A 27,724-nucleotide genomic window follows, 5' to 3' on the forward strand; every position below is an offset into this window, starting at 1 on the left:
TTTAAATTTATTTGTCGTTTTGCATTCTTAATTTTCTCCTTTTTTTATTCTTTCCATTAATAAAAGCTTACCTACGCGTCAGGGCACAGGTCATAAAAAAAGAATAACCAAATAATTACTATTTCAATTACATTTCTGTTTATTTTATGTTAAAATTCAGCAATATTTATTAGATGAGTATGAAATTAATTTTTATTATTATTTATTTTTTTTTTCTTTTCCGGTATTGCGATAAATTAATTTAGTTACAGTTATGGGTAAAAAGAAAATAGGAACTTTCTCAAATGGAGTTTCCTTTTTTTTGTTTCCTTCACTGCTGTAAATTGCTAACTGTTGTTTAATATCACCCAGTGCAGATAAATTCCTTTTACGATCTATAGATTGAACCTTATAATTTTGTCGATAAATTGAGACGATCATAACTTCTTCCCGCATGTTGGGTAGATCTTTACTATTCATCCAGTTAATTTCCAATGGCTGTTCAGGAATCTGGTAAGCTGTAAAAAAAAATTATCCATTTCAGAAATTAAAAAAATATTCTATAACAGTTTTTGAATAAAGATAAGTAAATTAATTTAAACGGTAAAATTTTATTTAGTTATACTCAGTATACCGTAAAGCAAGCTAGAGTGTTTTACTTTATTTACAGTGAACGAATATTGTAGTCCGCGAATCACCTGCTATAAGGCAACCTGATTATGAAGACCTGTGTCTTCAGCATCCTGCGATACATCTAACTTGATAAAATTAATCAGAATATGAGGTAGCCTCTGAAGTTCTATATGAGGAGCAAAATGATTCTAGTTTTGAAGCAGAATCTTTTCCCGTAAACCTCATACGATAACTAAAGGTGGGTTAAACTACCTCTTTCTAACGTGAAATCTATATATAAAACTAATATGAAAGAAACGTATAACAATATGAAAATCCTGTTAGAAAAAATTCAGTCGAACAAGTAACCGCTGTTACTTGTTCGGCTTAACAGTTCGAAGAACTGTTAAGCCAAATCTAAAATTCAGCGTAAAACTCGTTTATGAAATCATAAATCCGACTATCGCTATCAGAACATTGTGGCCGAGTTATAACAATCAGACAAATGTAGGAGGTGTAATATGTACCTAAAAATTCGTTTTTTTGATTCTCTTTTGGCTTTCTTTCCAGACAATTTCGGCGCGTTTACTGACGAGCACGGGAAGCGCTTCAACCAGCAAATCTTTAGTCACGGAGAACGGGTAGTAATGGCATCGTAGTGAAAGAATAACCGCAAATTATTGTTGGACGCTAAAGAGGAATGTTGCAGATTCCAAACATACAACGAAATCAACTACCACATTACAGATGAGTGGATCAGCGCCCTGCATGTTTGTAAATTAAAATAAAAAAAAAACCGGTGGGTGGTGCAGAAAATCTGTTTACGTACTTGAAAAAATTCGGCGTTAAAAGTTGTCTTTGGATCGCATGTTTTATTCCTTGTATCGAAAAAGTTAATTTTTTTTCTGAATGTTATATATATGGACTTAATTTATTTAATTTTTTAATTCTACATTTAATTATGTACGAGTATTTTTGTATTCAGATGCCTAAACAAGATTTTCAACGGTTCCCTCAATCTATCCAGACGAATGCCGGGACAGCGGAACTTTGTGTACGTTAAGTAAACAAATCATCAAGACCGATAAAACAGCTAATCCTCTTCGATCAACTCCCTTTATTTTTTTTGAAAAATAAAGCGTATTGAAATATTATTCTGCTTTTCTTCTATAATGTAGTTAAGGAAGACAAGTTGGAAACCAAGGTCTCTAAGGCCAGAGGTGAAAAAATAAACTGGAGATTGATGGGCGACGGACAGTATCCAGTGGAGCCGTCGTTCGTCCGCGCTTGCGTGGATGGGCGACGGTGATGTTACACGTGGACTCTACATCTCTGCAACTCGAAAGCAACTTCCGGAGCTGTGTTATGCTTAATTGCGGGTCCGGCCCCGGGAGGGGAATTGGTAAGATGGGGGTTTAGTTGGTAGAGCGCAGGTATACATACGCACCCACCGGGTTGGTCTAGTGGTGAACGCGTCTTCTCAAATCAGCAACAAGACTACACTTCATTTACACTCATACATATCATCCGCTGAAGTATTATCTGAAAGGTAATTACCGGAGGCTAAACAGGAAAAAGAAAGGTATACATACGCGCTTTAACAACATCTTGCGGAACCTATTAATGAGCCCAATGCTTCGTCCGTAAATGGAATTCCTCCCCTCATCAGAAAGAAAATAAAAACACGTGTGTACAAAACTAGGTGAAATTAAACGATTAATAAAATTTTAATATTTTATTATTTGAACGTTAAATTGATTCGGGACTTTGTTAGAAAATTTACCGGAGTAATACGAAAATTGACGTTTGCAAAAAAATTAATTCTGAAAAGAAGGTGGTGTAAGTATTTGTTCCTGCTGAACGAGTATTCTACGGTGTATTTTTATATTAAAGTAATTTATATATTTTTTTACGTGTAGTAATACTTTCTTGATGTACATTTGTACTTTAAATTCTTCTAACAAGCGTGTACCGGGATATAACCGTGGTCTACCAACAGCTTGTAGTTTAACTACAGGGAAAATTCACCTTAATAACGATATTTTTGTTAGTCGTAAAAGGATCGTTAAATCAGCTTCGTCTACCCCCTTAAATTGGTCGTCACCCTCCTTAACACTCTTTTTGTGAAGGTAATATTTTCGGATCGAAGGAAAGTTTACCCTTATTTTATTTTTTATTTTTTTTTTGATATATGTCTATAAATTATTCAAGAAGTTTTGGAAAATGACATTCGAGTGTCCGTTCAGTTAGAAATCTTCTAAAAGATTCAATCGGAATCGTTTAAAGCATTCATTCTCAATGCGGGTGCTGGTGGCCTTCCGAGGGGGGTGGGGGTAGAAGAAGGCCCAAAGAAGTAAATTGGGGGCGTTCACGAGGTCTAGGAAGGTGACGGCTGATTAAAAAAAAAGACAAAAATAATATGTTTTCCTGATATTTCAAACTAAAATTAAATACCTACTACAATAGTACAAAAATTAAAGGGACACCTAATGATAAAAAATGATTGTATTCAAAATACTTTAACTTTGCAACCGAGAGACTTAGAGAGACGAATGAAAAAAAAAACAAATTTAAAGCTTCAATACTGTACTTTTTGACAGTTTACTTCAGCTTTCAATAATCTTCAAATTAAAAATGTAAAATCAGCGAGAAGACAAGTTTTAAAAATCGTTTGATCGAACGCATGGGAGAAACGAAATATTTTCAGTAAACTGAATTAAAGTCGTTTTAGCTTTAATTAATTTTTTTGTATGTTTATGTACAATTTTTCTGAACCGAAATATTCCAGTTTTGTATTTAATGCTGCATATAACCCGATCTAAGCAACGTACTGATACAAATAAATATGGAGATTAAATAGCGTGAGGTATTTAATGTAACGTTGAAGTTGATGGTTTATGTTCGATGCTATATTTTTTTATTTTATTTACAGGAGAAATACTATTCTTTAATCCTTTCTAAAACATCGGTTATCTGGCTTGATGTTGTTACTATTATAATTTTCCGATTTAATTTTAATTTTTATTTAAATCTCATTAATCCTTTTGGTTTTGCTACTCCATCTGATGTTGATCGTTAAAATCAATAATGTCGTAAATCTACACAACGTAGTATTATAACTTCTTAAACGCTGTTATATATTTCCGAGTCCTCTCTTAATTATCGCTTACTATGCCTATTTCATATAGTATAATCGTATTAAATAACAAACCACAATGTTCAAAATAAAAATAATAAGCTGTAAAATATAATATTCTTCAAAAAACTTACGTATATGTATATTAGATGGGTCTACTTCTTTGTACACTAAGCCGCTTTTCAATTGCTGAGGCTGAAAAATAAATTTACTGAAATAAAAAATAGTTATAAAAAATAACTTATTATTTCGAAATCCTATATTTGCAGTTATTCCTGGGATTAAATATTATACCGATAAGATAGTACGAAATATAAAAATGTCCAGAAAACTCAGTTGCGTAACGCGATCTGATAGAACTTAAAACGGATAAATATCATTTAAGATATCTTTTTTCTTTCGTAAAACAAAGAGCCGTTTTTATTCTTGAAGGAACTCGAATGAGGATTTTATAAAAACCTTTATACAGAAAAATTTACGTGTATACTTGGTATACAGATTAAATTTCTTTCAAAAAAAAACGAAATTTCACATACGGATAAGTTATATTTTTTGTGCATATTTTTAAATACCATACTATTTACATGGGCAGCGGCTAGAATAATAATTTAAATTTATGAAAAAAATCTTATTTTTATAACTGTATCCGTTTTAGTTAACTTTGGGCGATAGAATAGCAGAGCGTACAAATATTTTGGAACTAAATTTTAATATTATGATGTGAACTTATTTATTAGTATTAAATACATCCATACTGAACTATAAATGTTAAGAAAATATTTAAATACCGATCGTATAACATTTAAAATTTTATTTAAAATATAAACAGATGACCGTTTCCATTGTTACAATCATTAATAAACACTCTAGATAAAACATATATTGAAAAAAAAATAACAGAAAAACAGTAATGAACGATAATAATAGACAAATAAACAGTACATGCAAAAAATCTTAAAACAAATATTTTTAGTCGGGATTTTTAAATAACAGTAAAAAAAAAACAATTTAAATAATTGTCGTCTATTTTATACATAAACTGATGTGTTTGACTTTTAGTGTTATCCTGTTCTCCAATTTATACAATATTTAATCAGTAATTACTCACCGTAACGTTGATTAGGGAACAAATCACAAATGTTCTTTGTGAAGACATGTGATTTTGATCGATCACCGTAATCCAAAGGTTTACCATATACAAGCCCTGAAAAAAAATCAAAATGTCAGCAAGAATGATTGCTATATTTCCCACTCATTCGCCGTATTAAAAGGGACAGCCATATTAAAAAGCAACAGAATTTTTACCGCAAAGATCGTCACAAAAAACTTTTCTACGGTAAAATTATGTAAAATATTCCTATATAATCCGATAGCAGTGAGAATAGAATGTAATTTCTGAAAGTTTATTTCAGTTTTCTTTTCTAGTTGCACTATGCATGAGATGAATCGACGTTAAATTTATTTTTCCTTTTTTTTGGTCTATTTTAAAAGAAGTATATTTGTAATTTGCATATAATTCATATTAGTGTGAAATATTGCCTGCTATTTGTCTTATCACCCTTTAATAACTAAAATACTTATCTAACTACAATTATCCTAAATAGATATACCGCTTATCAAGAGACGTTAAGAGTTTGTGGCCTATGGAAAATGAAAAATGCCAATACTGTTCGGGGTTCGAGCCCAGGATTTTCAATTAAAAAACAGAGGAGCCACCCTCAAAAAATATAAAAATTTAATGTTATAAGTGACGGTGAGGAAATAAAATCGTACAAGTTTTACACGGGAATGACAAATAAACATTTTAAAAAGTTTAAAAATGCATTCACGAACGTATAAATGTAGTCGAAAGCTATTTAATTTCACATTAATTTTCAAGTTCTTGAAACGTGAAAATCATAGACGTAAATAAGAACAAATTTAAATCGCTTTCTGTCGAGAGAATAATTACAATGTTTGGTTAGTAAAATAATACATTTAATTTAAATATATAACTTATACGTAAAATATATATTCAAATCAATATATATACAGATATATACACGCCGATAATCACAGTATAATTACGCGCTACATATAATAGTAAGTGAGTAGTTCATTTTACATGGACCACCGGGGCGGTAACCGAACAGCTGTTAAGCTTTTTAAATTCTATCAATTTTGTTAAACATCGCCCCTTGGTAACATATATAAATTATTTATATAATTATAATTTCCACTTACCAACGTTCATTGGAAGTAACTATGTTTTAGCTCTTTTGGTGATTATTACTCCGTCCTCAGGAACAATTATGTAATATATATTATAAATATTTAATTCAAATATCGATAATTGTAACAAAATAGATTTTAGAATAAATATAACATTATATTTATCGTAACGATTGTGACCTTTCTACTGACATGACGGATAACGTTTACATTATTTTACCTTTTCACGATCGATTGTTATATTTGTTTTAATATTTATTTTATTAAAATTAACGACACGTGAAGTAAATATTTATAATATATATATTACATTATTGTTCCTGAGGATGGAGTAATAATCTACAAAAGCGCTCGAACATGGTTACTATTTATGAATGTTGTCGAGTGGAAATTATAATTATATAAATAATTTAGATTTCTATTACTTTTATATTTACCTTTTAAAATAGTAGTAAAAGGTTGCTTCATAAGCGATTGTATATTTTCCATTTGTTCCAGTATAAAAAACGATCTGCGACGGTAGTTTTAATAATTAAACCGACGGTACTGTCTGGATCGTAACTTGGCTAATCGATCATCGTAAACGAAAATTAATTTTTAAAAAATATTTCATCAAAACAGCTTTTTCAATCTCCTTTGATGGTAGACAGCTTATCAATATACGATTTGAAAATACTGGATAATATTACAATAAAATACTCGTCTCTGCCGCATCGGTATTCCTGTTACCATTCAGGAAATATTAATAGACCACGAAGGAGATCCGGTATGTGGCAGTAAGAGTAACGTTTACTTTTTCCTCTGGCTTTGCTGTATTTAAAATTACTGAGTCGGCTAATTTAAGAAATTTGTATTCCAACTCGGTAATTTTAAATTATGTTTGCATATCGTTTTGAGAAAAGAACACATTACAGATACCATCGTATTTATTAAATTTCCTTTGTTCATTATACACGCGATATCAATTTTAGCTCCTAGTATAATCAAAAGTATTGTAGTCAAACATCCAGGTTCCAGTAAGTATTATAGCATGAAATTCAGTTTTACAATCTCTAATTTTAAGTGGATATTTTCATTTGAATTTTTAATCGACCTGCGTATTTTCATTTTAAATATATTAAAGGGGTGTAACAGATTTTGGTAGAAAAAAATCTGATAAAAATTCTTCCGTTTAATTCAACGGAATTATAACATTCCAAAGAACTTTATACGTATAAATTATAAGAACCGTTAAAAAAAATTGGAAAATTTAAAAGGAAGATCATAATCTAATTTACAAAACTTTTCAACGGTGTAAATTAGACAAAATATAATTTATTATACGAGTAGATAGGCAACGAGTACACGGCGCAATAATAAACGCTGTCGAAATCAGGAAACCACTAACGCCACACTCGTCATGAATGGAGTCGATTTTCTGTTCAGCGGAATCCGTTCCGAACTGAACGATATCCGACATAGAAATGACTACTCAAACATTACTCGTAAAAAATGTGCTATCTTTACGCCAGAAAGCGGTTTGCTTGCAAACGATACGCTATATCTGTACCAGTACGGTAAATTTGGTTTGAACTTTATAGGGACATTCTAATCGGTTTTACTGACCGTTTCCAGAAGTTCATATCTACAGTGAAAAAAGGAAATGGAATTGATCAGAGCCAACTACTATGCTGACACTATCGTAGCCACCAACTCGACTCACAATTTCAAACTAAGTCACTAAGGTCCCGCTGGAAGTATTATTTCTACTCCCTCCCTCAGAAAAGAGCAGGTAATGTTGAATGTTGCTGGAGTCGATAAAAACGGCCGACCGGATTTCACATGTTCGATGAACCCAAGTGACAGAACGATACCGAAAAACGGACTGTGGAGTCCACGTTTCGGTATCGCTACGTTCGTTTTCTGTGTGGTTCAAATTTTGGAGAAATAAACAAAAAAACATTATTTTTTATTAGGTTAAGATTTCTTTTCGATTATATTTAATGTTTTAATTTCAAAATAATCTTTCACATAATGTAAAGACGATTCAGCGCGTAATTAAAATATTAAAATGGAATTATTTTTCAGAAAATTTCACATAAGGGTGCAAAGTTATGACTGCAGAAATAATATGATTAAGTGAAGTTTAATAAATGGAAAACATTTCCTACTTATATCCATTCTAAGTTATTTGAAATATAAATTCATAAATAAAACGAACTAATATAATTATAAAAAAGAAGAAAAAAGCAGTATACGTTACCTCAGTGAATTTTTTTTTTATTGTTTCATTAAAAGAAATAACAAGAAATTCACACTTTGCGTTATGAAAGGATTCCTTTGTTATGTCAGTAAATTTAAATTCTCTTCCAGAGCATTTATATGTAATACTTATAGTAGGTTGCTTAGGTTGCGACACAGTTTTTAGAGGTTTACTCATTTTGATAGAAGATTGTTTTACAAAAGTAAAACAACAAATCAAAATAAAAATCATTTGCAGTTTTAACATCATCATCTTACTTACTTATTTTTCACACGTAAATTGATTTCATACAATTATATATGTTCTCAAAAAATTCTAAAAAAAAGAAAATATAAAATAAATAAGAAATTCATACGTTAATAGATAAATATGTAAATTGTTTTTTTACAAATAATAATTATTCTATTAAAAAGTGTTACTTTTACTCTTGTTCTGGAATTTAGAGTTTATGTGTGTAAAACGAATGTCATGTGAAAGAGGGGTACCTGGTTACCGAAGGGGCAAAAAATAGGAAGCGGCACGAGCGATGACGATGAAATTGAAACCAAACCGGCTAGATTAGGTAATCTCTGTGTTTAGTATCGTGGAAATTAAATTTGAATTATTACTCAAAGATTATATCTTAAACCAAATTGCGTCCTGGAATCTGCATTGCTATCAAACTGTGATGCGATTAAATTGTAATTATGGGAGCGTAGCTTCATGGCTTATTCCATCTCACTAATGGTTGAGGGGTGGTAAAATCCGATTAGTATTTTTAATTATAATCAGACACAGAATATTATATTGACAACAGTGTTGGCACTCGCATTCTATACTGGTATGCAAGAACGTCAGACAAAACTGTCAAATCGGCTAAAACCTGCCGTTTTTGTATCTATTCACCGGCTACATTTACACCTGCAAGGAAGCAAAATACTTTACCGTCATACGTTTTTACGACTTCTTATCCGATCTTACATTTTAGATATTGAAAAACCAGTAGCATTTTTCTGAGAACAATTTTTGCTTTTTAGTGCATCCCGGCACGTTGAAAATAATACGAGACGCATAACATGTGTTTATACTAATGGCGATTATTTTCCTGTCTGTCAAAAGAGCTACATATAACGATCAAAATATTTTTCTTCGATATGTACTTTACTTTTAAGTAAAGCCTCTCGCAAATGCGAATCCACCATTCGAAAGTCGTAAACTCCCAATTAATCCTAGAACGTTCCAGTCTTTTTCAACATTAAATGCGGATTAGAGTAACTCCAACAAACACTGTTGTGTGTTTTGATTAGGTGATTAAATTAAGGCGCGGTACAAATCCAACGTAATCACGTTAAATTTTACTCTGTTAATGATCATCGAGTCGTTACACTTTTCGGTAAATCATGAACATTACTCGACATCTCAAATCCTTCATTTCACTTTTAGAATACTGGAATCATCGGGTATTAGAATCTCAGGATGAATATTTAAATTAACATTTTTAAAAACTTCCTGATTACTTTATCTCTTTTTCAAAGATTGCGCGCGCGCGTGCGCATGTTTGTGAAAGAATACATTTTTTTTCTGCCGTTAGTTTACGCTTCATTATTTCAGTGCTACTAATCACAGTGGACGGACGACAAATATTAGCTACATAAGTTGAAATATAATATTACAAACGTTTTTAAAAACTTGTTTATACTTTTAGTCTTACTTTAATCAAATTATTATCATACACTGCACGAGTTTAATTAGTTGGTTAATTTGGATTTCAAAAGATAACTTTATTTATTGAAATTTCAATTATATTTATAAAATATCAAATATTTACTATACAAAGTAACGAAATAGTAAAGTTTTTATTTCATTTACTTAATTATCTTCATTTTCGACAAACGTTTTTATGAGTTTTTATTAAAGATTTCTTCATCGGTACGGAGCCGTTTGAATCATGCGGAGCCGAGTGAATCGTCAGGAGCTGTGTCTCAATATACTGCCCCCCAAAAATCACATATATATATATATATATATATGTGTGTGTGTGTATATATGAGTGATGACGAAGTGTTGTCAAATTCCAGACCACAAAATTCCCGTACCTCGTGTCAAATGGCTTATGGGATGACGAATCCGGATTTGTCATCCCAAAACCCCGCATGGTCGTTTTGCAAAAAAGCATTATGAGTTAAAGAAAAGAAAGCAAGTAACAAACAATGTAGCCAAACCGTTGCGCAAATATTTATTTCTAAATAATATATTATAAAAATGTAATTATAATCATTTGATTCATTTTTGCATCGGAGAATTAATATATGGAATAATGAGTGTTGTTGTTAATATATGTATATATATAATTTCATAACATAAGAAATCATAATTTACCTTACAATTAAACCGGCAAATTAGAAGTAATTTTTTATGATCACAAATGACATTAATTGTTAATGTAATCGAGCAAAATATGCTGTACAAACATTTTACTAAATGAAATTACAATTGTGCTTTATTTACAGGTCACCGTAGTGACTATTCGAAACCGTTAATTTATGTTCGGATTTAAGACGGAAATCTAGTTTCTATTTGCCGGAATAATTTCCACGAAAGTTATATTCACTTACCTCTTTTTATTCTACATTTTTCCTTTGACAGTTTAAATGTCTAACAGACGGTGATAGACATATCACCGTCTGTATCATATCTACAGAAATAATGCAATTCTTATGATTATTCTTTGCTTAATAAATGAAATCGGGCCGGTATGAGTTTTGTAACAAATTATTTCTTTTTTTTTTTGCTTATTATATGGAACCCTTAAACATTGTTTATTATCTATTATTGTATATATATTGTCTGTTACATATAGTTAACATGTATTGTTTTTAATGAAAATTCTAAATTAATAGCAGATTTTGATAATAGAAATGTAGTGTTGTCTTACCTTTTCTTGATATCAGTATCGTTTTCTTAAAAGCAAATTATTTATATATATTACAGAAGTGTTTGTGTTTTGAGCGGAAGAAATGATTTCTGCGACACTCTTACCGTACGGTTTAGAATGTCCAAAGTTATTTTTTTTTGGAATGTATATACACATAAAATACAGAGAAAAAAATGTTTAATATGTTTCGATAATAATTTATAAAATCGATAATTAATAAAGCTTAACGATTTTTAACTGTCAAACATGAATTTTTGAAAACGGAACTTCTCTAAAATATAGTTTTAAATATATGTTTGATTATCGGCAACTTAACAAAGTATAAGTACGCTAAAATTAAAAAAAAACCTTTTTTATTCCAACGTTTTGTGTTTTAATACACTTTTCTCGTAAACTACTAAATATATTGTTTCAAAAGTTTTTTTTATTTTTCAATTATTCTTGTATGTATTTAAAACCAATAAATTTATAGTTTTAAAAGCCTATAAAGGTTTTTACTACGCCAGAAACTTCCTGAAGTACTGTATGAATTTTTTTTACAACGGTTTTATACTAGTCGACTGTGATTTACATAAAATAGTTTTGTAGTTTAAATAAAATTACCACAAATAGATAAAACAGCATTTAAAATTTCCACAAATTTGAGGCACGTTTCATATCGTAATTTGTAATTTTCCTCGTTGACGATTGGTTTATAAAAGAGTGGGAACCGACAAAGATTTGTACTCAAAACTGAAATCGGTAATAACAATTTAGTCCCGGGACAATTTTTTTAAGTAAAATGAAAAATTTTTTATACATTACAAAGAACCGTTAATGAAAGTGTACGTGTACGGTGTCAAGTCTAGTATGGTGTGCGGTAAGTACATAAATTCGATTTAAATAAAATTAACTCTACTGGGATAAAGGTATGAAAATGTTTAAGAGGGTATAGGTGTTGATTAGAATAAGAAAAGAAAAACAAATAGTATAATAATGTAAAGGAGAAGATAGCATCTATGTTTCGCAACATAACAACCGAGGGAAAATTGAAAAAAATTGGTTTACTTGGATTTCTCCCACCACCACCTTTCATTTCCTGTTTAGCCTCCGGAATCTCCGTAAGGAATACTTCAGAGGATAATATGTATGAGGGTAAATGAAGTGTAGTCAGTGTGTTTTTCAGGACTATCGGGGCGAGTTGGGCTACCATTACGCCGCACAGTTGACGGATCTGGAGGAAACGCTAACAGCGAGGAAACAATTAATGTTTGAAAGCGATATAAATTTCTTTTATTACTAATTTTTACCTACACATATATTTATATATTGATAGTGCTATATAATTATCAGCAGTTCTACTTGAATTAATACATGAATCTAAATGGATGAAGGATGTAAGATGTAAATGTGAAACGTGATGTACTACTACTTAGTTATAAATTTATTTATTTTATTGCTATTGAATTTATAATTATTATTAAAATTTATTATTTTAAATTGTATTCTGAATATGTGTTTTTTGAATTTTTTTGTGAACGGTTATCTACGTAATTATTTTAAAACTGAATGATGTGTACATGTTTATCTGTACTTTTGTGTATATACAAAGATTAATATATTAATAATAATAATAATAACTGTAATTATTATAAAAATTAATGTGCTTTCGGATCCGTTACTCCATGATAAGGATTTCTTATAAGATAATTCAAAATTCAAATGTATAATTTAAATTAAAAATTGTAACGTTCATAATAGTAGGTCGTCAAGAAATAAAAATAATTTGTACGTCAGTAAAGCTGTAACGTCATGTCCGTAAGAGGTTTACGACTATTAATTTAAATATATTTGAATTTTGAATTAACATCTTTTGGAAAATTCCTGATGATGGAGTAACGGCTCCGAAATACTTGGAAATGTATTTTGAAAATCTTTGGTAAGTGGTACTTTAATTTATACAGTTGTATTAATATCAACGGTGCCAAACGCTTAGTAAATTAATTTTAATTATTACTTACATTTTTAAGAATTTATAATTATTATTAGTATTAAAATGCATTATTATTAAAATTGTATTCTGAATTTTATATATTTTGAATTTTGTGTTTTTAATTTATATGTAAATTTTTGACTTATAATTAAATATTCTGTTATTGTATTTGTTTTTATGTACTGCTGTGTAATATACGTATAACGGCTTTAAGTAGCTGTTCTATTGCCCAAACAAACGAATAAATAAAATAAATTATTGTTGTTATTACTACAAAAAATTCCCCGAACAACAAGGGAATAGGGATTCATTCCATGTGTAATAATTGAAACTGTCAACGGGTATTGGCCAGAAACCACCTGTGCGTGGGGTTACAAATTATAAGTATAGAATTGTAACTGCGCATGCATTGTCAGATGTCTCGGAGAATTTAATGATAATGGGTATTACACGGGTTCATCCTTTCCGTGATTTTGCACTTTTTAAAAACATGCACACTTTTTCTATGTGTAAAGTAAAAGTAATATTCTGCTCACGAAAAATGATAAATCGCTTAATTTTTTAAATTCTATATATTATTTTACGTATGAGTTCTTAAATTTAAGATAAATGATTTTAAACAACTTTTGAATTTTATTCTGTAACTCGGACAATGTACAAACGTATTAAACTGTTTTATCGTCCCGAATATATTTTTTGTCACAGTGGATAGCTACTTTCTGTCCCCTGCGAGTGGATCAAAGAGCTATATGGGGAGTTAATAGTTCGATAAAATATAATTATTAACTTACAAAAAATTCAGTAATTTGCGATTTTTTTCTTAAATTAATCAACATACATACATACCTTATGAATTGTGCAGTATGTTTCAGGAAGTGTGAGATAACTAACTCGGAAGAAACGGTTTAAAAATTTATATTAAATCATCACCTTAAATACCTACAGTCTAAATATTTAAAATGCATGATCGTGAAATTGCATTTTTTACGTTAATTTTTTTCTATTACAAAAAAATGGAAATGTAATAATGACGCATAAAGTATTTATGATAAGTCACGTAAAAAAAAATAAAAATTTGAATTAAATTTAAAATTATGTTAAATATGTAAATTAACCTTTTTACAGAATGTCTGTAAATTATTCATTTTAAGAAAAAGTTGTCTTTTTTTATTTTTCTTTGCAAACATCGTGACTGGTAATTTTTCTTTTATCATTAAAAATCGTAAAATAAAATAAAATTTTGAATTAAATTTAAAATTGTATTATATATGTAAATTGAAATTTTTACACAATATCTGTAAATCATTCATGTTAAGAAAATGTTGTCATTTTTTATTTATTTACAAAATCGTGATTTCTCATTTTTCTTTTATCATTAAAAATCGATTGCGAGTTTCTTTTCTTAAATGTGAATACACATAAGTTAATGGAAAATTTGTAAATTGTTTACTTCGTTAATTCCGTTATTTTGAATTAATTTATTTTCTTCTTAAACGACAACCCACATGTTGACTAAAAACGTTGCAAGTCAAATAAAAACGAATACGAACTTTCCTATTATTTGCCACAAATTGTACAAAAAGAATAAATATTAGTTATTTTTTGACGATTTTGTTTCGCAACTCGCGAATATTTTCGTTAATTATTTGAGGAAAAAATCTTTTTAAACTTATTTACTTTTTATAAAAATATTTATTAAAATGAAAAACAAGAGATAAATATTAATAATTAAAAACGCGATTTCCAAAAGAAAACAATGCTCTTTAATATAAGATAATTACTAATATAGAATAATTAAAGAGCTTAGGGAGAGGTGAAAATTTTGTACGAAATATAAGTTTTTCATTTTTTTATTTCCTTGTACGAAGTAAAGTAAGTATTGTGATCTCAAAAAATTACGGTTTTCAGATTTCAACGGAAATATCCATTTTGACTAGTTTCGGCGTGATGTCTGTACGTATGCAATAATCCCGCATAACTCAAAAACAATTAGCCGTAGGATGTTGAAATTTTGGATTTAGGACTGTTGTAACAACTAGTCTTGCCCCTACCTTTATGGTTGCAATCGAGTGAACCAAAAGTGTTCAAAAAAGCAAAAATCCAAAAAAAATTGGATTTAGTACTTTTTCTTAACTGCAGTAAGTGGTACTTACTTTCTCTGGTCCCAGAGTTATAGCCAAATAAAATTCTAATTAATGAAATATTTGGATCTTATTAGGCGAATCAGACTTCATCTCCTTTTTTTTAACTTTTTTCTTTTAATTTAAATATATTGATTTATTATTAATGATTAACATCTGATTGTAAAAAAAGTTTTACGATAGTAATAATTACTAACAATAAAAAAATAAAATTATAAAAAGTATTAGAAATTATTAATGAAATAAAATTTTATGTTCTTTTCATTTAAAAAAAAAATGTGTACATGTAATTCAATAGGCGTACAAAGAAGTCAGGTGGTGTCAACATGAGTGTTTCTAAAATGGTGGGTTGGCATTATTTTTTCGGATTCTACTTTTAAAACTAAACAAAAGATATCCTTAGGAAAAAGGCGATTTCGCCTTCGTTCTCCCACTGTCCGCCATTTTATTATTTTCATATAATAATTTATACATCAAGTTCGGATAGAGGAATCAATATTTTGTAAGCGCCTTTGTAATAAAGTTTTAAAATTAGCAAAAAAAATCAAGTCCTAATACCTTCGCAAATTACAAAATGTCGGGCATTTTTATTTTTCAATCCGTTATATCTCCATAAATATAAGTTTTATCAAAACGTTTGTTTGCTAAACTATTAAACCTTTTATTTTAAACACAATGACATTTTATTTTTTAATATCGGTTAACAAATAGCCGAGTTATGGCAGAAAATTGATGTAATTTTGTGTCCGTTTTCATGTCCACCACTTTACGTTCAATTCGATTAATATTAATTGTTTTTATTTATTGTAAATTAGTTCAAATTAAGTAATAATTTTCTCACAAATGGGGGGGGGGGCTTTTTCGAAAAAAACAAAATATGTTTGAAACAATATTAAAAATTAAATCGGTTTACAGTGGTCTAATGTCCTCTAAACATTAGCTAACTTTTTTGAAACAATTTTTAATATGATCAACCCTTGCGGAAATGGATGGATGACCAAAATGGTGCTGGAATTGTTAGAAGATTGGGCTTGTCGTACGCTAAAGATGTGAAACTTTTTTCACCTGCAACCATTGTCGTATTTAGTAAATTTGTAGTTTTTCTTAACTGTAAGGTGGAAACCTTTTTTTTCCACCTAGTTAGTAGCGGTGAAATCTACCTCCGCCTTCTTGCGTGCCGAAAGAGATTTTTTAACTTTGTATCATAACAAATTTTAATAAACTACATTTGCTTTTAAAAAATTGGTTAATTCTTTAAAAAAACAACTTCTATTACACACATAAAAATCGATATGCGGTTAATAAAGCGAGTCAGACCACAATTTCCATGATTTAATAGGATGAAATAAAAAGTTATCTTTATTTACACACTCCTTTGCTTAAAAATTCATACATCTATCTCTAAAAATAGAAATAAGTATGATAATTTTATGTTTGTAAACAAAATATCTAAACTTTTTTCCCGAATCAACGAATATTAAAAATATTTCTCTCTCTTAATAAACGCTACGTTTAACTATTTTGCTGCTTCATAAAATTAAATTTGTTTTGGTTCAGAATAAAGAAATATAGAAGTTTAAAAATTCACGCGTAAAAAGATAGTAAAAAAAAAAAAAATTATAAAATATTTTAAAGCTAAGCCGATAATTGAAATTAATAAATTAACGATGTTTTCACGACAAATACTGCTTGTGAAATATTTCTACAGTTTAAAAAATAAATATAAAAAAATTGAGGTTTTTTTAAATGCTGTAAACAAAAGTATAATATGCATTTTTTTTTTAATAATAGAATAAATAGAAACGTTTTTCGAAACTAAAATATTGTTATTGGGAAAAATGTATAATCCTGAATATTTCAGAAATTCGTAAAAATAAACATAATGTCTTTCATCTTCGTATTGGATGTGTAAATCAATATCCTTAAAGGTTTCTATAAACCTCTTCTGTTAAAATATTGCTGCTCTTGATTTTTGACGAACTGTAGAGAAATAGGTGGACGGTGATCGTACATTTTCTATTAGATTTTATATTTATGTGGCAAATTCGGACCAAGATTTCTTGTTGGCAAGTCCTGAAAAGGACTGTTGAGTATATCTAGCGACATGGCCAGCAGTTCGTAACACTGTACTATACCCGCCTATACTCCGAAGGTCAGTTAACTGGAAAAGGTTTTATGAAACTCTCCAACGGGATTACAGGCCAGCGCACAGGCTTTCGTTACTTTACATTACATTAGGCTTTCGTTTATCAATACCGGATGCCGCTTATACAGAATACATCCTTAATTATTAACATCCTGTTCATATTATCGATAGGAACGAAATACGGTATTTTTATAAAACTGATTCATTCTGTATAGGCTGCATCCGGTTCTAATGACACTACAGTTGCAGTATCAGTTACCCATCGTCGTCTTGTCTATTCGCCAGTCATTGTACTGTTTATATATGTGGACGGTTATGTGCGTTTTATCTGTTTAGTTTATTTTATAAAGTTTAATACCGTGATTTATTTTAATTACGGCATTAAAATGAGTACAAAAGAACAGCGTCTACAATCTTTTACAGTAAATGAAAAACTGCGCGTTATAGAGAGGCTGAAAAAATGGGAAATCGAGCGGCAGGAAGAAAACTTTTGACGTAGATGAAAGCTGTATTCGAGACTGGCGTAAGAAGAAACAACTTCTGGTGAAAGGCTCTTGTTATAATAGGGCTTTTCGTGGCTCAAAACCAAAATACACAGACATAGAAAAAAAATTGTACGACTTTCTTATGGAAAAAAAGAAATGCGGTTATGCTGTTACGCCAGAAATGTTTCAATCATATGCTAGTGAAACCGCTAAATCGTTGAATAAAATTGATTTTAAAGCAAGTCGTGGATGGATAACACGATTTTTTGCACGAAATGATTTGTCAATAAGACGAAAGACGACCGTTTCTCAACGATTTCCAGACGCTTATGAACAAAAAATATTATATTTTCACAAATACATAATAAATCTTAGAAAAGATAAAGGCATTTGCCTTCTCAAATAGGAATCGTTGATAAAATACACTATATTTTGAAATGCCACTTGACAAAACCGTAAGCAAAATTTTCTTTTAATACAGCTTCTAAAAAATAATGTAAAATTCAAAAGTACATCTTTCATATTTATTTTTTTAATAAAACAAATTTCGTAAACTACAATATTATTATTTAACAAGATATTAGAACAGATTTTAAATATAAAAAAAATCGTTAAAAAACTAGATCTGTAAAAAAGTGCATCAGAGAAATTCTACTTACGTGCTTTTGAAAACCATATTGAAATCTTAATTTACATTTTTCTTTAAATTTAAAAAAAAAATAATCTGATACTGTTATGTTAAAATTAATATATTTGTATACAATAAAATAAATCAAAATAAATATCAAATATAATAAATCAAATAAGGAATATTTGATTTATTAAGGACATTAAATAATGCCCTTAATTGTGAGGTTTTTCTTTCTAGAAAATTCTTCGAAATTACCATCACACAAACAACGTGTACACAGGTAAGCGATTTCAACGATACTGAGAGATATCTCAAACTGGTACGATGATAAAAGAATTCACAAACAACTTATTATTTTTCGATATTTCTGATCGGTCAGTGGTATAACAACTGTTTACTCGTTCTAACGGACCCCTCGTGACGTAACTAACTAATGCCGGCCTCCGTGGCGCGAGTGGTAGCGTCTCGGCCTTTCATCCGGGACCCGGGTGTTAATCCCGGTCAGGCATGGCATTTTCATACGCTACAAAAATTGTCATTCGTCTCAACCTCTGAAGTAATACTTATCGGTGGTTCCGGAGGTTAGAAAAAAACTTCAATAAATGATTGCTTTAAAATGTTAATTTGAATTTGAAATATATACTTTAAAATAAAAATTAAGATCTAATGTCAAAACGATTTGACATTTACTTTTTACCTGTATTCAAATATTATTTACTAAAAACAGCATTACGTCATCATTATTGCCAATTTAACTAAAATAAACAACATTTTTTATGAATACCAATCTTTTTCAAAACCGAAATTTTTTGTATCAACATTTATTTTTTCAATTAGGAAAAGTAAGAAAAAAATTGGCAACAGAGAAAATATTGTTTTATGTCCTCTAATACGAAAAATATGTTATTCGTTTAATTAATGTCAATGAAAATCGGTAAATATAAAATGAATTTAATACAGATTATTTTCGAGACATAACAATTTTATTTTAATTTTAAACTGAATACCTTAGAATAAATTAGGCTATTCATAAAATAGATTTTATTAAAACATTTACGTCGAAGAAATTCGAAATTAGATTGGTACGGTTTTAGTAGTCAGCTTCGTATCCTTTTTTTAACTCTGGGATCACCTTTAGGTATTACTTCAGAGGATGAGATTAATGACTATTTCTTTAGCGTGTGAAAATGCCATACCTGACTGGGATTCGAACCCGGGACCTTCGGCTGAAAGGCCGAGACGCTACCACTCGCGCCACAGAGGCCGGCTAGCTGCTTATTCCTGCTAAAAGAAAAACGTTAATCTGTACGTAGATGTTTTCTGATTTTTTAAAAATGTGGTAACTTTTTTTTATAACGGTACAGTTTATAAGTAACACTGTATTTAATTAAGTTTTTTATTTTATTTGTTAATAATATTTAACTACATATACTTCGTAAAAAATCATGTTTGATAAACAAATATAACTTTCAGTTAGATTAAAAATAACCTAAGAAAATTTTAATCTTTCTTAAGTTTAATGTAAACTTTAGTACTTTTCAAGAAGAGGACCGCAATCGATCTGTATTTAGTCGGTTGTCATTTAGTTAGTCAGTTAGATTTTAGATGGCGCCACTGAAATGAGAAAATAAATAAATAGTACATATTTTGTCTTTTTAAATACATTTATTGTACTGTATTTTCATTTATTTTTTGTTGCTCTATTTCTTTTAGGATAATTTCGTAAGAAAGCTTCCTATTGTAATGAGTATCATGATTCGACTTCCGAAAGATTTCGCGTTTCACATCCCCCAGACCCCAAAACAACTATCAGTTCAAAATGTTTTATATATATATATATATATATATATATATATTTATTTCACTTTCTTGTGGACACGATAACTGTCGTCATTTTGCGCCAATCATTTTAAAATTGTACCTTAAAAATAACTTGTCCCAAAATCGCGGTCTAGTTCGTTAACGACCAAAATCGGATCATGAAGGTGGTAATGGGGGTCTTTTTATAAAAAAAAACCAAATTATCGCTATAACTTTTTTATTAAGTACAATATCGAATCGTGTAAAGTTTCTACTATACTTTTTGTGCCTAAAACCTATGTAAGTTAAATACACTTTAGTTAGTCAGTTAGTTTTTAGATGGCGCCACTGAAATGAGAAAATAAATAAATAGTACATATTTTGTCTTTTTAAATACATTTATTGTACTGTAATATGATCAAAATAATACAGTGATACTGTAATAATAAAATAGTAGCATAAAGTACAGTAATTTACAGTAAAACTTAACCTGTATTTCTGCATTAAAATAATACATTAAATATTATTGAAAATAATACTACGATACTGTTTTAATAAAACAGACAGTATCGTAACGAAAAGGTCTATATCGTCCTACCTTAATAACTCCCTGACTATTAGTCTCATGCGGTGTCATTTTATAACTTACATGGTCAGCTCGCCGATACGACTTCGAGTATGCGTCACTGGCGAACGGATTAGTGGTGAGGGGGCACAGCGCAGATCGGCCAAAACTGGCGGTCTCGCTCATTTCCATTCAGTGTAGCTCACGACTTAGACGTGATAGTGGGGTGATTCGTGTGTTTTCATTTTTAGTTTATCGACATAGATCGATTTAAGTGATATGAAGTGTATTTTTACAATATCAATGTGTAAAAAATTAAAGTAAAAGAGTAAAAAGTACACAAATTCAATATGCGGGCCTCAGCCTGCGGAAAAGCCGACTACAAAAGCTAGAAATGTAAATTACGCATATCGTTGAAAACGGGAGGTTATTAGCCACACAAAAGTACTCAAATGTCCGTTGCGGAGCGAGCGAGACTGTTTCGGGAGCGTCGTAAGCTGGCACGACGCCGACGGCGCGAGCACCTCTACCGCTGCTTACTTCTCATATCACAGACCAATTTTGAACAAAATTGTCGTCGAATATTAGTCGAAATAAATATCATATACCGTTTAGTGTCTGTTTTAAGTTAAAATTAAATTTAGTCAGTAGTCAATGTCTCGGTTTTATTTCAATCCGTACACTAAAAGAGACTTGCTGATAAATAGGCCGAACAATTTATCTGTAGAATTGACCAAATGAAGGTACTAAAATTTTCTTTAGGAGACTTTAATTTTGTTAAAAAAATTACGATGGTGGCTCTCCCATTGGTCGTTCTGTAGTTCGAAGGAACTTCATCCAAGATTTGTAACGTTTAACGTTAAACCAACGGCCGTGCGTCCCGACACAGCTACACCCGATTTTTATAAATCTACGTTTTTTCGTTGTTAAAGTCAGTTGGTTATTTCTAAGGTAACTAGTAGGAAATGTACAACACTTTTTATAGTCTTAACTGCTTTACGATTTGGCCATTCCCTACTGATACAATGATTTTTTTCTCCCTGCTATACTAAAAGTAGCAAGCGTTAGTGTAGCCGAGATGCAAACCCGTTATTAACGCAATAATTTTTAAATCTCAAGAAATAGTCCAACGTTTACTTGCTCGACTGAATTTTTTCTAACAGGATTTTCATATTGTTATACGTTTCTTTCATATTAGTTTTATATATAGATTTCACGTTAGAAAGAGGTAGTTTAACCCACCTTTAGTTATCGTATGAGGTTTACGGGAAAAGATTCTGCTTCAAAACTTGTATTATCTTGCTCCTCATATCGAACTTCAGAAGCTACATCATATTTTGATTAATTTTATAAAGCTACATGTGTCGGGGGATGCAGAACAGATAGGGTCTTCATAATCAGGCAGTAGCCTTATAGCAGACGGTAAATCCGCGGACTGCAATACAATTTCACTGTAAATTATTTAAAATACACTCCCGCTTGCTTTACGGTATACTGAGTATAACTAAATAAAATTTTACCGTTTAAATTATTTTACTTATCTTTAGTCAAAAACTGTTTTAGGATGTAACCAGCTGTAACCATTTTCATGTACAAATAAAATATTTCAAAATTATAATGTATATTTTTAATATATGATTTAAGTATCTTAGTCATCATAACCTTAAAAGTTTTAGGTAGCTGCACATCAGAAACAAGTCATTACTGAATGTAGCTTAACTATTTGTTAGAATTTCAACCACAATTACTGACAATATTGATGAGAAATGTTTTACCTCACCGTCTTCACCGAACCAAATGTTTACTTGCAACACGCCAATCTCAACAAAATATCGGTGGTTTTCAGCCCTTTTGTCACAACTAAGTCTGTTCATCAGAGTGACTAGGTCTGTAAAGAACATCGGTGTTCTCAAAGAAAATAGTTATAGTACCTATAATTTCACATATTTATGTGCATTTTACTCTGACGAATGACTGAGATATACTGTTTAAAAACAGAAAATAGATAACTCTTTCTATTCAAATAGATGAATTTAATAAACTGTTTCTTACTTGTGTAGCGAGTAGGAAAATCATAATTGAAATCTCACATTAATAACGCACATTGTGGCTAAAAATTTTATTTTGGAAAATAGTAAATCAGAAGTCTCTCCGATTGATATGTTTATTATTTTCAATTTTTAGATTTATTTTCAATTGAGACGCACCCTCACCAGCCTTTTTTTTTGCCCTACATCCCCGAGCCGGACATCCAATTAAGTATACTCGGCTCGGGGACGTGTCCTTTCCGGATCTTTTAATTGCCTGCCTCTAATCTCCAACGTAAGAACCAGGGCCGGCTATGCCGTTCCCAGCCCCCCCGCCGGAGACCGGGTCTCGGTCTTTCCTTTTGCCAGTTCAAACCGACGGCGCAGGAGCCGAAGCCGACAAAGCGTATCCGGGAACCCACACCGCCGGCCAGGTCCCGGTCTTTTCATTCATTCGCACCTAACGGACCCCAGGAGTCCCCGCTCAATCACGGGAACCCATACACCAGGGCATGTGAACCCTCAGGAACGGGGCTGTCCGCCCAGCCCTACTATAAACTACACCCATCAATATCCCAGTCGTCTTGCCTCATCTTCTTTTATTCTGATAACTGTTCTTGCAAATATTGCAAAATTATTCCAGTTTCCGGACATAGCCAAGAGCCACTCCGAGAGCTGTTCCGATCGGGTATGCATCAGTCCTGCATTTATACGTTGTTCCTCCCATCGTCTGCACTCAAAAATAGTATGTTCTGCATCGTCAACTGCATCGCAGTAACAACAGATTGGTGACTCTCTCCTGCCAAACCTATACAGGTATTGTTCAAACGCACCATGTCCCGACATGAGTTGCGTTGTGTGGTAATCTAATTCACCATGAGAGCGATCTAGCCGAGCATCCAGGTCCGGGATAATTCTTCTTGTCCATGCGCCCACTGCTGAACCCGCCCATGCCACCTTCCATTGTTCTCGTATAATAGAACTGGCCTCATCTTTGGCTACACCGGACGCCCTTAGTTTTCGTCCTTTAATCTGCAATTCTATCGGGGGGCACCGAAGAAAGCACGCGCAGTGCATCATACGATAACGTTCGGTACCCCGAAACTACACCCAGAAGCGACTTCCTTTGAAGGCTAGTTAGTTTTCTTCTGTTGCGCTGGACATTAACCGCATCAGCCCGTACCGGGGCGGCGTGCAACAGAGACGACGTTATCACCGAGGTGATAAGTCGCCTCTTCGACGCACGTGGAATTCCTTGTCCAGCAAAGAGACCTCGCATGGCACGGATTGTTGTTTCCACTCTGTCGCAGATCATGGCCACATGACTGGAGTATTTGATGTGTTTATCCAGTAACACCCCCTAGATATTTAGCCCTTTCCACCTCGACAATTGCCTCTCCTCTCAGGCGCAGATTTAATCTTCTGATTATCCTCCTACCAGTGAAGAGGATACCCTTGCATTTGGAAGGAGAGACGCCCAAACTGTTGTTCAGTATTTCTAAGGTAATATTCTCCTTGTCCTCCACTTCATCTAAGGTACTGGCCTCCACTAGTAGCGATATGTCGTCCGCGTATCCTACGACATTCACCCCCGGCGGGAATTGAAGTCGGAACATTTTATCATAAAGATGACTTACCACACCATCCACCGTATTGATTTCAGTTCGTCTCTCGGATAGATAGCTGGCTACTTGCGTCCCTATGTACTCGCTTACATTTTTTCTTTGAAGTGCCCTCAATATAGCCGGCCAAGGTACCGAACCGAAAGCGTTCCTTATATCCAGGAGTATCATTAGCGGGATACGCCTGGTTCTCCAAGTCCCAGCCCTCACCGCAGCAGCCCATGAAACTACTTTGTTGATGGCGTTAATAGTTGACCGCCCCCGCCTAAAGCCAAACTGATTCTCATGGAGGAGGTTGTTGTTTTCCAGCTCCTCAATTAGTCTATTAGCGATGAGCCTCTCCACGACATTTCCCATATTACTAATGAGACTTATTGGGCGATATTCGAGAGCCCCTGGAACTGACATTTGTTTTGGAAAGAAAACAGTTCTTGACGCTTTCCAGCAAGCAGGAAAAAAGCAATGCTGGACCCCATAACTCGCAATATCTGTTATCTCCCACGGGATGACCGAGATCAGACCCTTTGTGACTGCAGCTAGCACACCATATGCACACAATATCGGGTCCTGGACTCCTTTTATTTTTAGTCTTTTAACCGCAGTCACCACTTCATCCTGGGTGAACCTGCCGCGTTCACCAGGTATTAGCTCCGTGACGCTCGTATCAACCCGCGGGAAAAGCGCTTCCATGTTTCGTGTAGCTTTTATCTTATTAAGGACGGGCAACCGTCTTCCCAGTCTCTTCATGACTAACTGGTACACCCATCCCCAGGGGTCAGCATCTAGTTCACTGCATAGCTCCCTCCACTTCTGCCTTTTTGCAGCTTAATCATGAAGTTTAACTGTTTTCTTGCTGCTCGGTATTGTGTAATCGCCGTGTTCAGGTCTCGATCAGCTCCGTATGCTCTCGTTCTAAGTCTCTGCACGCGCCTCTTCATGGATTACAGAACCCTGCGTTGATCCGCAATATCGGAAGACCACCAATAGACAGGGTGATGTCTGGTAGCTCTTTCGGGGAGCCTGGCCAGCTCAGTAATCATGATCTGTTGTAATATTACAAATAACGGATGGCAGACCGGTCACGCCAGATACATATCTGGCGTGACCGGTCTGCCATCCGTTATTTTTGTAGCAACTTTGCGAACAATGGTCTCTACCTGAGGTTCCGAAAGTCTAAAGCATAGATGCTGATTTCTAATATGAGTCTCAGTATCAAGGATTTCAATAGAAACAGCCAAATGATCACTTGCAGTCTCGACTTGCAAAACCTGCATGCTCACCACGTCTGGTGGAAATCTACCGTCGATCAATACCAGATCCAGGATAGAGGAATGCCCGCGAGCGTAGAAAGTGAACGACCCATCATTGATGCACACAAGCCCAGTAGTTCCTAGTAGTTCTTCTAGCGCTAGTCCTCTGTTGTTCGAGGAACCAGCCCCAGCCGCTACGTTACGGCAATTGAAATCACCCACAACAATTGTCCTCTTTGGGGCGTTCATGACCATCCTCTGCAGTCCGAGTAGTCTGGCTTCGTACTCCGCGAGCGTCACATTCGGGCTTATATAGACCCCCAAACAATATATAGTTACAGAGTTCTATCGCAACGACTCCTTCAGTCCTCAAATATAAGCTATAATCCCAGTTTACAGTAATTTTCTTGATAGCCACATCCCCAGCGGTATCTGGCACCCATCGAGACCCAGCCGCAGAGTATACGTTAGGCTCGGTGGCAACAACAAAGTTATATTCTCCAGTATTAGTTGTCTCCTCCACCAAGTCATGGGATAGAAGGCTTCGATGGTTATTGATTAGTAAGACTTTAGGCATCGCGCTTCATTCCGCATTCAGTGCCACCGGTGCGGTGGTTTAGGCTACGGCAATCATGACATTTGGATGCCTCTCTGCATTCCCGGATACGGTGTCCAGCGCCACCGCAGTTATAACAGAGATTGGCTCTGTCCGGGCCCTTACAGTCTCTGCCACCATGTCCGGTGCCCCAACAACGGTAGCAGTGCTCTCCTTCTACACGAATATGGGTCCTACAATGGACCCAGCCAACTCGTAGTCTTGATGCCACCAGGTTTGTGGCGCCTCTATGTGTCGTGATGACGGTAGCTTTTTTAGTGTCACCATATGCTTTCCTGAGGGAGGTGACCTGGAATGTCTCCCCCGCGCCGACAACTCTGGAAACCGCATCTCTCACCTCCTTTTCGGTTGTGTCTATGTCGAGGTCCTTAATATGGACCACAGTCACCCCTAGAACGTAGGTCCACCTGAAGTTCTGCTTCCCGATCTTTGAGAAGAGTGGTGAGTTTTCCTGCCTTCTGCGCCCCTTTTATCCTCACCTCTAATTCTTCATTTCGGCCTTTCTGGAGGGAAAGGACCTCGCCTGCCTCTTCCTGGGTGATTTTGTTTTTCATTGTTCTCAACAGGTCGGCATAAGTCTTTGCCTCAGCCTTAATAACGATAGTCTTACTATCAGTTACCGGTGGTGTGCCCCTTCTGGTTGAAGCCGGTCTTGAGCGAGCCCGAACCGTGTCCCCCAATCTGGGTAGGACCATCTTCGGGAGCTCCTTCTCTTTTCTGGTCAGATATAGGATCAATTTCCTTATCGTTGTACCCTCGGGTCCCGGTGGAAGCACGAAGACCGGAGCCCTAGTTTTCACCACGACTCGTTTCAACGCCCTAAGGAGAGTGGCGGCTCCTGCTGATGAGTCGTAAAGGACCGTGTATCTAGTCCAATTAGTAGAAACATTATCTTCGTCTAGAATGGTCGTATTGTCTATGCTGATTGCCCCCGGTTTAGCGTTAGCATATTTGCCGCTAGCAGCACTAGGACTCATTTGCTTGTTCAAGTCTACAAAATTACATCTGTCAGAGCTATCAGATTGAGGGTCAACGGAAGTCACTCTATTTTCGTGGCCCATGTGGACCAGCGACCAGGCAATCTATTTATTAATTGTTCGTCGGTCAGTTCGGATTCAAGAATGTCCGTCAGTTCTTCTGCCGTGGAGTGTTCGGTCTGTGTCCCCTGTGATTTAGTATCCACGTCAGCCATTGCGTCATTAAGATGCTGAAAAGACTTATATATCTCTGTCAGCTCCCTCTCGTGGACCTTTTGATGAAAATTCGGGGTGTAGGGGGGTGTCGAATATGCATCCGACCAAAAGTGCCCTCCAAAAAATTGGGGGAGATGGGGGGGTCTATGGAAGGTATTGGTCTCGGATCGGATAGATCCGAG

At 33.3% G+C, this 27,724-nt stretch overlaps 1 protein-coding gene across 1 annotated transcript; it reads right to left on the minus strand.

Annotated features, from left to right (window-relative positions):
• Positions 1 to 115: 115 nt before the first annotated feature.
• On the minus strand, positions 116 to 14,054 carry LOC142332890 (uncharacterized). Its single transcript, XM_075379580.1, has 5 exons — positions 13,913 to 14,054; positions 8,181 to 8,495; positions 4,836 to 4,931; positions 3,862 to 3,922; positions 116 to 497 (listed from the first exon to the last, which is right to left on the minus strand). The coding sequence occupies exons 2-5, from the start codon at positions 8,430 to 8,432 to the stop codon at positions 199 to 201; spliced, it is 708 nt and encodes a 235-aa protein (XP_075235695.1). The 5' UTR covers positions 8,433 to 8,495; positions 13,913 to 14,054; the 3' UTR covers positions 116 to 198.
• Positions 14,055 to 27,724: the final 13,670 nt, after the last annotated feature.

Source organism: Lycorma delicatula, chromosome 12 (genome assembly GCF_047948215.1).
Source record: "Lycorma delicatula isolate Av1 chromosome 12, ASM4794821v1, whole genome shotgun sequence".
NCBI lineage: Eukaryota > Metazoa > Arthropoda > Insecta > Hemiptera > Fulgoridae > Lycorma > Lycorma delicatula.